The sequence below is a fragment of the Lepus europaeus genome, chromosome 9, assembly GCF_033115175.1.
Source record: "Lepus europaeus isolate LE1 chromosome 9, mLepTim1.pri, whole genome shotgun sequence".
NCBI classification, from domain to species: Eukaryota; Metazoa; Chordata; class Mammalia; order Lagomorpha; family Leporidae; genus Lepus; species Lepus europaeus.
Genome location: NC_084835.1, coordinates 10,668,215 through 10,681,760, shown reverse-complemented (window position 1 = coordinate 10,681,760; position 13,546 = coordinate 10,668,215). Strand labels below are relative to the sequence as shown.

The 13,546-nt window shown below is 55.9% G+C and overlaps 1 protein-coding gene across 1 annotated transcript in view; it reads left to right on the top strand.

Moving 5' to 3' along the window:
• FGD5 (FYVE, RhoGEF and PH domain containing 5) overlaps positions 1–13,546 on the top strand; it is a 112,511-nt gene that overhangs the window by 51,429 nt on the left and 47,536 nt on the right. Inside the window, exons 4-5 of the mRNA XM_062200513.1 lie at positions 13,225–13,283; positions 13,390–13,420. Coding sequence (XP_062056497.1) covers positions 13,225–13,283; positions 13,390–13,420 — 90 coding nt within the window. The remainder of the gene's footprint in view (positions 1–13,224; positions 13,284–13,389; positions 13,421–13,546) is intronic.

The window sequence follows — 13,546 nt, the reverse complement described above, 5'->3', positions numbered from 1 at the left end:
GGGCCACTTGCTGGCTGAGTGCCTTCTTACCACTGCTTCTGGGTTTCCCCAGCTGTGTAGTCGAGATAACAGTGACCCTCCCTGCCTCCTAGTCTTTATGAGAGTAAATGAGCTGAGAAGGCTTCGACAGTGCCCGCCACCCAGGGAGGGAGCACACAGAGGTCAGAGATGCGGGCCCCACCGTCGGCCAGCAGAGGCGGGTGGCAATCCCAGGGTCAGGTGGGGCCCGGCAGTGACGATGCTGGGGCAGGAGCATCCTGTTGTTCCAAGAGCTTCGGGTCAGGGCTCTTGGCGGTCAGGTCACTGCCTCCTGGCAGCCACCAGACTTCACGTCTGCCAGGGGCACTGGACGTCCCTGCTCTTGCCACCTTTCTACAGCTCATACAGTCTGCCACAGTTGGAATCCCCTTGAAAACCACGTTTTCATCATGCCAGGCACGTCCCAGTGGATTGTCCTGGTGACCCGTCAGGGCACACGTTCCCAACATCGTGCACTCCCAGCTCACCATGCTGTGCAGCTTGGCACCGATGCTTCCAGAGCTTTCTCTCCGCCTTCATCTGCCATTAGAAGTAGAAGATAGAGTATATTGTTTTGTGGAGTGATTAATTTGGTGGGAGCCATAACAGACTGTAAGGAACCCAGGGTAACTTTGTTGGCTTTGTTCCATAGAATCTTAGAGATGTTCCCACACTGGGACACAGAGCTCAGAAATGAAAATGTCTCACTGCTGCCTCACCCTCCATTGTAGGGATGTGTGGGCATTTACTCAGTACTCCCTGTGGGGACGTTGGCAGTGTTTCTGCTTCAGTTGCCCTCTGATCAGCGTTGCCATGAACTTATCTGCATACTTTTCTTGTTCACATGCCTCCTTGTGCCCATACCTCCTGTACACACGCCTCCTCATATACTCACCTCCTTGTGCACACATCACCTTGTGCACACGCCTCCTTGCACACACTCCCTTGATCACACGCCTCCTTGTGCCCGTACCTCCTGTACACACACCTCCTCATATACACACCTCCTCTTGCACACATCACGTCGTGCGCATACTCCCTTGATCACACGCCTCCTTGTGCCCATACCTCCTGTACACACACCTCCTCACATACACACCTCCTCTTGCACACATCACATTGTGCGCATACTCCCTTGTTCACACGCCTCCTTGTGCCCGTACCTCCTGTACACACACCTCCTCATATACACACCTCCTCTTGCACACATCACATTGTGCGCATACTCCCTTGTTCACACGCCTCCTTGTGCCCGTACCTCCTGTACACACACCTCCTCTTATACACACCTCCTCTTGCACACATCACATTGTGCGCATACTCCCTTGTTCACACGCCTCCTTGTGCCCGTACCTCCTGTACACACACCTCCTCTTATACACACCTCCTCTTGCACACATCACCTTGTGCACACGCCTCCTTGCACACACTTCCTTGTTCACATGCCGCCTCATGTGCACATCTGCTTGTGCACACGCCTCCCCATTCACACACTCCCTCATGCACACGCACAGGCTTTTCTCTGGGGTCCCAGGAACGGAGCCCCAGCTGTTTCACAGTAGAATTTTGGGTGAAGCGGGAGTGGGGAGGAGGATCGTTTTCTGCTTGTTGTTTTGTTCTCCAGTCTTCTGGAGAATTTCATTTCTCAAAGGCAAAGACCTGGCTGTGCCTCAGTCGCATTCTGGAGGAGCCGTGAACGAGGCTGCCGTCCGCAGCCACCCTGAGGGCGCAGACCTAGAGAAGATGCTGGAGTCGGGTTGCCCCCATCGGGCCTCACAGGCCTGTTTGGGGGTGCGGTGGTGAGCCCTGCCCTGCCCTGACCGCATGTTGGGGAGCAGCCAAGACAGGAGGGGAGAGGTTCTTGGAGTGCAACAGCTGGCCCACCCACACGTCTGACCACTCCCTCCTTCCCACTCCCAGACACACAAAGGGTGTAGGTTGAAGGAAAGAGGGAGGGAAAAAGGAAAAGCAAGAAGGACTTAAAAATAGCTCAGGCTGTGAAAGGAGACATTCAAAGGCCGCCTGGCCTGGCGGTGCTCCTTGACAATAAGCCTGCTTTTCAGACTAACGGGTACTTCGCGAGCTAAATACCAGCTCCCCGGAGACCAGCCTGGGAGCTGGCAGCCCCTCCCAGGTGCTTGCCTCCCTCGCCAGAGCCTTGTGGCCATAGTTCCCTGACCGGTTCGCCCCAGGCTGAAGCGGAAGTCTGGCCTGGCTTCAGGAAGAGATCTCGCCCACCCTCAGGCATACCCCCTCCACGAGTTGTCCCCGGCAGAACGGGGCCCACGAGCCTCACTTGTTTTTTATTTTATTTTATTTATTTATACAGTGAGAGAGACAGAGAGAAGGTCTTCTTTTTCCATTGGTTCACCCCCCAGATGGCCACTATGGCCAGCGCTGTGCCGATGCGAAGCCAGGAGCCAGGTGCTTCTCCTGGTCTCCCATGCGGGTGCAGGGCCCAAGGACTTGGGCCATCCTCCACTGCACTCCTGGGCCACAGCAGAGAGCTGGCCTGGAAGAGGGGCACCCAGGACAGAATCCAGCGCCCCGACCAGGACTAGAACCTGGTGTGCCAGCGCCACAGGCGGAGGATTAGCCTAGTGAGCCACAGCGCCGGCCAACATAAGCCTCACTTGTAACCAAATCTCTGCCCCTGCCAGGAGGGCTGGCTTGTGCCCCAGTCCTTGTACCTGTAGCCTCTCCTTGACCACCTGCCCTAGGCCCAAGGGTCCACCGGAACCCCGATTGTTACTGTCCGGCCAACCCCCAGCCCAAGTTAAATGTTACCATGCACAGACACCTGGACTCAGGTGTGTACACCTGCTCCCTGGCTCCCCTGCCATGCTCACTTCTCCCACCATGGAAGGCAGCTCTGCACCTCCGACCACCCCTGCATCGCACAGCCCTCGTCTGTTGCGTGTGAAGTCCCTCTAGGAACAGTGAGCCTGGGAGCTCCTGAGGTGTAGTCAGGTGGTGAGTGCTGTAAATACAAACAAAACAAGCCCAGGGCACAGAGAGGATGGAGAAAGGCCATCTTTCCCCCTAATTAAAACAAAATACGGGGTTGGGAATTTGGTTGTGGCAGTTAAGGTGCTGCTTGGGATGCCCACATCCCGTGTCAGGGTGCCCGGGTTCAAGTCCTGGCACCTGCACCGTGCCAGCTCCCTGCTGTTGTGCACAAAACCAGGAGACAGCAGTGATGGCTCCGTACTCTGGTCCCTCCCACCTGCACGAGAGCTCTGGATCCAATTTCCAGCTCCCAGCTTCAGCCTGGTCCGACAGCTGTTGTGAGCATTTAGTAAATGAACCAGCAGGTGGAAGATCCCTCTCCCTTCTTCCTCTCTCTCTTTCTGCCTCTCAGCTAAATAGTAAATGTGTAAGAATTTTTTGCATTGTGGTGAAGTACACAGAAGACCCACCATCTTACCCCTTGTGCAATTCAGTGGCGTTGAGTACCTCTAGAATCCCGACTGAGACTCTGCCCCCATTAAGCACTAACTCCATATCCACCTCTGGCAGAGCCTGGCACCGTCGTCCTGCTCTCCGGCTCTGTGACTCTCACTACGCTAGGAACCCCATGCAGGTGGAATCGTCGTGCTCCGTGCCTGTGCTTCTGGGCCTGGCTCAGGTCACTGAGCACGCGGTCCACAAGGTTCATCCGTGTCGTAGCATGGATAAGAGTTCCATGCCTTTTCAAGGCTGACTAGTATTCCATTGCATGGGTAGATTGCATTTTGTTTACCCATTCACCCACAGATGCACACGTGGGTGGCTTTTGACTACTCTGTTTTGAAGATTCACTTATTTGAAAGGCAGAGTTAGAAAGAGAAAGAGAGAGAGAATATGAGAGAGACAGAGTGATCTTCTATCTGGTGTTTCAGTCCCAAAATGGCTGCGTCAGCCTGGGCTGGGCCAGGTGGAAGCCAGGAGCCAGGAGCTTCTTATTGGTCTCCCATGTGGGTACAGGGCCTCAAGCACTTGGGCCATCCTCTGCTGCTTTCCCAGGTGCCTTAGCAGGGAGCTGGATCAGTAGTGGAGCAAATGGGACTCAAACCAGTGCCACAGGGGATGACGATGGCATTGTGGATGGTGGCTTAACCCACTGCACCACAGTGCCATCCCCAGCACATACCTCTTGAAGTCCCTGCTTTCAGTTCTTCTGGGTCCATACCCAGAGCAGCATTGCTGGATTGTGTCGTGATTCAATTGTGAGGTCTGGAGGCTCTGCCTTATGCTTTCCCGTCAGCATTGCAGAGGAGCTCCAATCCCTGGGGAAGAAGAGGAGGAGATGCTGGAGCAGGTTGCTGAATTTGTGTGTGCGCGCGCACACACAAAGCTCGGGACAGTGTGTGAGGGGCAGGGAGCAGCAGTGGAGAGTAGGGAGCTCTGAGAGCTGGAAGTTGGATCAGATGGCCAGAGCAGCATGAAGTTGGGGAAGGTAGGAGAGGGCCCGGAGGGGTCCCACAGTCGCTGCCCGGACTGCCGCACTCTTCCACCACTGTGGTTCCTGCTCGCTGACCTCCACGGGCCAGCCATTGTGCTGTCCACCACAGATGCCCAGGCCTCAGCCCTGCTGGTCTCTCCCTCCTTGGCAGCTCCCACTTGCCGGGGCTTCGTTGTCACCAGCCTCTCCTTGTTTGCCTCCTGTGTATCTCACTGTCCTGCACGTCCCAGTGCCCAGCCTTCCCCAGTGCCCATCTCTGTTCTCTGTCTTCTGCTGCTGTGGCCCTGTCTCCTGCAGCTGCCAGTCCCACATAGAGGGGCTCTTCCCAGAGCTGACTCCGGCCTGACCCCATACTCGAGCCCAGATGTGCTTGTGGGTCCTCCTTAGAAGCCTCGGAAGCACCACCAGCCCAGCACACCCCAGAATGAGCTTGTCGTCTTCCCGCTCCTCAGCCCGCCCCTCCTCTCAGGTTTGCCCTCCTAGATGTGGGCCCCAGATTGGACAGAGTGGGATCCCTGGCCTTTGTCTTCTCAATGCCTATCTTAATTACAGACCAAAGGAACCCTGACACACACCTAGGCCATTACCTAGGCATTGTGAAAAAGACAAGAGTAAGTTCTGTTGGTTCCCTCAGCCCACCCCAGGGCCTTTGCACTGTGGTCCCCTCCTCGTGAAGCCCTGTTGCCACCCTTTGCACAGCCGGCTCCAGGTCTCAGGTGTCATCGGCTCAGAGAGGCATCATCCGGCATGGCTCTGGCACGGCTCCGGCACAGCGTTCCCGTTTCTTTCCTTCTTCTGTAGTCGGGTTCTTCATTGCTCTGCTTGCTTGCATATTGTCTGCATTCCCTGTCAGAGGTAGTGCAGGAGGACAGGCCCCCGTTTGTCCTGTTCAGGGTTGCATCCTTGCTGCTTGACAACATTAAAAAGTATTCAGTGTGTATCTTTAAAAATACAGCCAATCAGTGACTGCATTAGACTCAGTTCTCCCATTCGAGTGGGGAGAACACAGGCAAGTGCATGGTGGTGTGCTGGGGGAACACTCACTGGGGCCCATCTGCTTCCCTGGGCACCGTGCCCCACAGAGCCGGGAGTCAGGCCTGCATCACTTTGTCTGGGCCCCCGGGAGCCTGGCTCAGGGTGCTGCGGTTCAGTGCCGCACAGCAACACAGAGACGCTCCAGAGTGGGCTGAGCACGGGGCCTTGGGAGTGCAGGGTGGCGTCCTGGGCACCTGTGTATCTGTTACACCTTGTTCCGGCCTTGGAGGGTCTGGAGGCAGTCAGAGCCAGCCAGCAGGGCATGAGGACAGCGAGAGTCCCCTGGCTCTGAGAGAGCTTTAGCTGTGGCTGAATGTCCTCCCTGCTGAGACTCAGGTGTGTCCCGTGCCCCAGCTGTTTGGGGTTTGGACCCCCAGGTAGAACTGACCCTCACTTTCTCCTTCCTGACTTCCTAGCGGTCACTCTGTCTCTAAGCCTTGCTGCCTAAGTGCCATGCAGGGGGCAGCAGAACCACGGTCCCTGGGAGCTTGTGAGAAACACAGAGGCCCAGGCCGTGCCCCAGGCCTGTCAGTCAGGACCTGTGTGACCCATGGTTACCCCTGGAAGTTTGAACTCTGACCTGCATCGATCAGCCATCTAGTGGGTATGGAGTGCTCACCGTGTCCTCGGCTCAGGGGGATGCCAGGAAAGAAGCTCGTGTGTTCCCCAACCTTAGGGGGAGTCAGGGGATGAGAAAGTCACACCCACGAGAATCTAAAACTTTGTGTTACATTCTTTTCTGGATATCTCACAGTTCTAAAACATAGAGGCTCCCCGTGAGATGGGACAGATGTGAGGTGAGCCAGAGTACTCAGCTGTGTGAGCTAAAGCAGGAGCAACACAGGAGTCGGGGACGCCAGGAGGCGACCAGGAGGCCTGAGCGCTGCTGTAGGGCGAGCAGGACACAGTGTAGGGGAAAGGAGGAGGGTTTACAGGAGGCAAGGACGACGGAGGTGAAGCGTGGCAGCTGGCCACCAGCTGGCCTCCCGAGTCCTGGCTGGACCTTTCTCCAACAGGAGTGAGGCGGGGAGTGCACGAGGACTGTGCCCTGTACCCCTGTGCTGGCCTGTCCCTGCCACCAGACCCAGTAACCACCACAGCTGCTCTCCAGGAGGTGCGGGCGCTGAGAGGGAGACTGAGAGACCCCTCCCTTAGGGGATTGTTGTAAGAAGATGTGGCATAAGGTCTTCCCTGTTAGTGTCCATCCACGGAAAACCTCTGCCTGTGTGTGTGTGTGTGCACAGATGTCCACCCAGTGGAGCACTAGCAGCTGTGTGAGGGGCAGTGGGGATGAGTGGGAGGGGGAGGGTACGCAGAGTGAGAAGAGCTCCGTGATGCTCCTGATAAGAGGTGTCTGCAGGAGAGGCGGAGAGCGGGGTGGAGGTTGCCAGGGACTGGGGAGGGGAAACGGGAGCTGCCGCTCAGCGTGTCTGAAGCTTCAGTCACGAGATCACCATGTTCCACAGGAAGGGAAACCAAAAGCCCATGCCTCCACGCCTCCACAGGGGGACTACTGGGGTGGCCTTGAGCCGTCTCTCCCTGAGCTGTGGTCTCTGAATTTTCCAGCGGCCATTGGAAGCTGTGCTGGAAGTCTCGAGGCAGGGGCACTGTCTGCTCCGGGGCTGTCCACAGGAACTGAGGGACGGAGTCCCCCTGGTGTCTGCAGACTGAGCTCGCTTCCTCTCTAGGTGCCCCAGCAGAATTCAGCCACACTCCACATCCCCACAGCACACTGCAGACTCATTACAGTCATTTCCCTGGGGCTTGACACAGCCCAGGAAGGCCGCTCCACCCCCTGTCTGAATGAGGGTTTCTCGGGCTGAAGAGGCTGGCACCTGGGAGCCCAGTGCCTCCCGTGGCCCCGCACCCCACCCCAGGTGAGCGTGTGCCCCAGAGACGCTTGCTGAGACTGGCAGGGAATCCCCAGCCAGCAACAGGAGCAGCACTGGATTCCATGTGGAGAAAGCGGGGGAGGCGACTGGGCAGGGCCTTCAAGTGGGCCCCAGGGGCCTCTTTCTGTGAACCACCTGGGGCTGCAAGTGACCAAAGCAGGAGGCTCTCTGGGACGGGATGGGTTGCAGTGGGTGATTGCCTGGAGCCTCCCTGAGGTGAGGGAAGACAGAAGATAGGGACCAGGCAGCACGGAGGTGGGTGTCCCTGCAGGTCATCTGAGGGTCAAGGAGGTGAGGCTAGGGGTTGCAAACGGGAATGCCCAGGTGAGAACTAGACACGGAGGCCTCAGGGGGCTTGGCTCGGGGCTGGCATAGATGAGAGTGGAAGAAAGAGGCAGCTGTGGAGAGGCAGAGCAGGTACAAGCCCAGGAGGTCTGCAAGAGGGGAAGGGAGGAGCTTGGAGGCTCGCTCCTCCTTCTTCCTCAGGATGGAACTTGGCAGAGAAAGATTGTGTGGCCCCGGACATCCCGGGAGCCACATGAGGGATGGGCCAGCAGCCTGGCCTGTCTTGTGCTCCAGTGTGCACGGTGCCTGACCATCCTGTAGATCTGCTGATGGCCAGGGCCCCCACTCCCAGTGCTGTGACAGTCTCTGCAGTAGCAGTTCCTAGAACGTTTTGCTCTCGGACCCATCTGCCTGCTTAAAGGTGGTCTAGGGCCCCAAAGAGGTTAGGGTTCGGTGAGTGGCACCTTGTCAGTGTTTAGCACACTAGGAAGTAAAGCCAAGAGGATTTTTAAATGTCTCTGTGTTTGTTTTAACAATAGTAAACTGATTACTTGTCCACATAATGGCATTTTTGTGGGGGAAAGAAGTGTGTCTTCTACAACAAAACAAGAAAATCAGTGAGTCGTGTGACGTTGGTTTGTGCAGATACCGGGACTGCCTGGCTGACGAGTAGGCAGCTAGCTGGGTTCCCTGTGCTCTGTCTGCAGTGGCCGTCATTTTGGTCCAGCTGAAGGAAGAACACTGGTGTCTCAGATCACACTGTAGAAACTGCCGTTCTAAGAAGGGGGCTGGGCACTCCCATCTCAGCTGGAGAAACAGGCATGGACCTGCCGTTTAACCCCGGGCTCCCCTGGAGGAAAGACCAGCGCTCCCACCCTGCCCCGCTCCTGGAGTAGCCAAGGGCTGAGCAGCTCGCTGGCCTAAGGCCTAAGGAGGAAACCCAGGGGACAGGCTCGGCTGCTGGCTGCCGGCTGTTAACACCCACAGCTGAGTCTGAGAAATGCGATAGTGCAGGCCCTGGCCTCCCTGTCCCCACGCTCCTGGGAGGAACCCTGTTCCCAGAAGTCTGTCCTGGACACAGCCGTCAACCTCGGAGTTCATTTCCTGGTTAAACAAACATCGGTGTTAAACGGCCCAGTTGGGCCCCACCCAGAAGCAGCTTCTGTGGAGAGCCTGGGCACAGGGCCTGCCAGGCCTCCTCCTCGGCCGTCTGGCAGAGACACATCCATCATTGGCCGTCATGGCAGCAGGACTGCCCATGCGGCCCGCCCAGAGTCTGCCCGTCTGGCAGGAGGGGCCAGGGGACGTGCAGAGTGGCCCAATGCCTGGACCCTACGAGACGTCCTTGCCTGCCGGCGGTGTGACAGTGATAGCGCTGAGAGTTTGGGGAGAATGTGGCCACTGCCAGCTGTCCTCTTCTCTCATCCCTGGGGGCATGGACACTCACCCTGTTTTCCAGTTGAAGAAATTCAGGCACCTGAGAGAGCTTGCCATAGTCCCCTGTGAAGTTCTCTTTGCACCTTTGTGGCCAGTGTCCTGAGGGATAGGAATTAGGAAGAGCTGAGCCCAGAGGGGCTGGTCCAGGCCTTCCTGAAGGGCTGGACACCCATGGGCCCTGCCGTGCAGATGGAGAACAGGTGTTTCCTAACGTAACGGCCTCCATCAGCCGTGAGCACAGGTGCCACGTGTGAGTGCACACCATGTGCCCCCTGCCCTGCTCTGGGCTTGAGCCTGGATCTTGGCTCTGCCCCTGAGGAGCAGTGACCTTCGGCAAAGGCTAGGACTTACTGGGCCTTGGTTCCCTCCTCTGTGGAATGACTGTAGTACTACAGGTTGCGTGTCCAGTCCCTGAAATGGTTGGGCCCAGGGCTGTGTCAGGCCTTGGAGATTTTCCAGTTTCGGAATATTTGCAGACTTTATTGGTTGAGCAGTCCTAAGCTGGAAACACAAAATCCAAAATGGTCTGGGCTGCAGAGTTCACTGACTGCCATCATGGTGCTCTCAAAGTTTCAGATTTCAGAGCATCTCGGAATGGGGGCAGTCAACCTGTGGAACCTACCTCAGAAACCGTTGGGTGGATCAAATGAAAGGGCACCTGTGAGAGTGTCGAGCCCACGTAGCAGTGTGTTAAGTGCTCAGTACACGCCAGCCAGTGTTTTATTAAGCAGGTGCTAGCCCTGTTTGCAGAGCAGGACCAAAGGATAGGATAGGATGGGAGAGGTGCAGCCCAGGACTTCTGACCCCTGAGCTCTGGCTCTCAACACCATCCCCTATGGCGTGGGAACAGCCAGAGGCACCTGGGCGGTTGGAGGTCATCTTGACTCCTTCCCTCGTTGTGTGGGGAGGAGAAGCTGAACTTCAGCCCTCGCTGCCTCTGTCGCTTCCCTCCAGGATGATTCTGTTTACGGAAGCTTGGCCGCAGGGTTTCGTAAGTGTTGAGGCCCGTTCTGGCAGAATCCGGTTCCCTTGCAAGCATTTCTTCATATGGGGGATGCTGCTGGGGCGCCCATGCTCGGGGGCTGGGGGGGAGCGAGCACCCCTCACCCCCACACCCTCACCCTCACCCTCATTGCGGGGTCAGTCATGCTGTGGTGTCCTTGACCTGAGTTGTGCTCTGTCAGTGAGAAAACACTGTTGGTGAGAAACGAGGAGGACAGACCAGCAGGGAGAGGGACATTCTCGAATGTCCATTGGCCAGTTGTGTATAATGGTAGTTTTGGGGATGGCAGGTGCTCAGGAGTGTCATTCCACAAGGTGCAGGGAGGGCAGTGGTCTCCTCCCCCAAGAGGACACGGCGGGGCTGGGGCAGGAGCTGTGGATGCTGTTCATGTACCCACGGTCCATGGAACAGCTCCTCCGGCAGAAATGATTCGAGTCCCAGGAGTGCACGGAGGATGTGACCTCTGAGCAGGGACCTGAAAAGGCAGAAGCTGTGGGGAAGAGCATTGCAGGAAGGGGCCATCGTAGAAGTGCACTCCCTGGGCTGCCCACCATGCTTCCGTGGAGCAGATGGAGACCAGGAAACAGTGGCTGCTGAAGCGTGGACGGTGAAACCTCAGGGGAGCCAGGGCTTGAGCTTTGGTGTGCCTGTTTCCTGGGTCCGTTCGCTTCCCACTGTCTCAGATGCTGCGGCGGGGGCACAGAGCAGCATTCGTTTTGCAGTGGAGGCCTTTTCTCTGCTTGCCTGTGTAATTTTTTTTAAAAATTCCACCCCTGGATCAGTCGATTGCAAACTGCTTTTAGGCTTGAGCTGCTTGAGGCCAGTGAGAAGTTATCTAGTGTGAAGTTCAGAAATCGGGCTCCTCGTATCGACATGGTCACAGCAGAGACAGCCAGAGACTTTGTAGAAGGTGATCCCATGCACAGTTATTGGAAAGCATCGTCCCCTGGTTTGGACGATGGGTGTAGCAATAGAATCCTCCTAGCAAGGAGGTGTGAACTTAGACCTGGCAGGCTACCTGCTGGGTCGCTATTAACCGTTGTCAGGCTTAGAGCTTGCATGAGCCTTTGGTATTTCTGTCTGTGTATCTTACAAGATACCCTGTAGCATTACATTTCTAGTGTTAAGAATTGTGCTTGCCACAGGGCTTTTTGTAAAGTGTCCTCCTGTTTTAAATCATTTGAAGCAAGTTAAATAGTCTTTCCTGATTATATCATCTGCTAGATGACCTCTTTGATATAGCTTCAATTAAATAATCTTATGACTAAAAAAGCAAACGAAAAAATTCCGTCCATGGATATGTGGTTCTGTTCCTGGTGCCACCTCAGTAGCAGATTAGCAGCAATCGTGATAGCCAGTGTCTCTGTAGCGTTTATCCTGTGTTGAGCACTGTTTCAGGTGGTGTATGTATTAGATTCAGATCTCTGTCTTTCTCTGTGTATGTGAAGACATATTGGGGCCGGCACTGTGGCACACAGGTTAGGCCTCCACCTGTAGTACCAGCATCCCTTATGAACGCCGGTTTGAATCCCAGCTGCTCCACTTCCTATCCAACTCTCTGCTAACGTGCCTGGGAAACAGTAGAAGAGGGCCCAAGTACCTGGGGCCCTGAACCCACATGGGAGACCTGGAAGAGGCTCCTGGCTTCAGTCTGGCCCAGTCCTGCTCATCGTGGCCATTTGGGAAATGAACCAGCGGATGGAAGATCTCTTTCTTTGCCTCTGTGTCTTTCTCTCTCTAACTCTGCCTTTCAAATAAATATGTAAGTCTTTAAAAAAATTTTATTAACTTATTTTCATTTTATTTGAAAGGCAGAGACAAACAGAAAAAGCTCTGTATACTGGTTCAACTACCCAGATACCCCCAACAGCCAGGGCTGGGCTAGGGCAAATACGAGAGCCCGGGGACTCCACCTGGGTCTTCCACCTGGGTCTTCCACCTGGGTGGCAGTAACCCAAAGACTTGAGCCATCACTAGCCTCCCAGGGTGTGCATTGGGAGGAAGCTGGGTCAGAAACAAAGGTGCCCAGGACTTAAACTCCAGTCTGGGAAATGGGACTCCCAGGCAGCAGCCTGACTACTACATCAAATTCCCTCACCTCTGTTAACTTGAGAGAGAGAGAGAGGGAGAGAGAGAGTGAGCGCGCGTGAGCGCAAGCACTCCCATCCACTAGTTCACTTCCCAAGTTTCTAACAGCTAGGGCTGGGCTGAGGCTGAAGCTGGGAGCTGAAGAACTCAATCCATGTCTCCAGTGTGGTGACAGGAACCCCGTCCTTTGAGCCATCACTGCTGCCTCCCAGGGTCTGAATTAGCTGGAAGCTGAAGTCTGTATCCTCAGCTGGGAATCAGACCCAGGTACTCTGGTGTGGAATCGGGCATCTCTGCTGGGCTCACATGGGTTACACAGTTCACCTTCCAGGGCCAGCCTGCTTGCCAGTGTCCCCGAACGCAAAGAACAGTCACTCGTCATTCATCCACTCATTCGTTCTTTCAGTCAACAAAGGAGAACCGTGCAGTGAGCACTGGCCCCTGTCCTTCCCTTCCCCCATGGGAGACATGGGCACCTCACGGCAGTGATTGATCGTAAGAGCAGGTGTGCAGAAATGATGCCTAACCCAGCTGCTCATGGACAGGGGTCAGGAGTGGCTGCTTGGTGGAGGTGGTCTTAAAAGGATGATGGGCAGTTAGCCAAGCAGAGAGAGGAGAAAGAACCCCAAGGAAAGCCAGAGGAAAGCTCCATCATTCAGAGAAGCACGGGTTGTTCAAGATCGCCAGGGCTGTGGGTGGGAGGCGAAAGGCACACCGTGTTGTTAGGGGCCATTAACTGAGCAGTGACTGTATGTAGGGCCACCATGCTGGCATGAGCTCAGCAGTCCGCTGAATTAGTCGCTGTTAATGCCCACATGAGCAGGTGGAGAAACCCAGGGCATGCAGGTTAAGTTCCTGTGGAAGATCCCACAGGACTGGGTGCCAGGGAACGGACTGAGAGACACTTGAATCTTGCCCTGGGCAGCGTGGCGGTCACTTCTGCATCTGTGCCCTGGAGCCACAGTCTTCCTTCTGCCCCCGTCCGTGCCCGCCCCTGGTGACTGCTCTGTTTCCTTCCGCAGGTGGAAGGACAGTCCAGAGCTCTTGTCATCGCACAGGAACTGCTGTCTTCGGAGAAAGCGTGAGTCCCCAGGCAGCTGCCTGTGGCCTTGAGCTTGTTAAAAACCTCTCCCCGTCCTGGGCTTGTACGGGATGGGAGCTAACAGAGACGCGCTTTCCCTCTGCAGATACGTGGAGATGCTCCAGCACTTCCATCTGGTGAGTTCATCATTTTAATTGTCCAAAAACTAATTGCCCTTTCACAAGGCTGTGATATAAGAGGCAGAAAAGCAGTGAGGAGACAGAGGTGATTTCCATCAGCGGAGGCTTGGCAGCCAGCAAGCT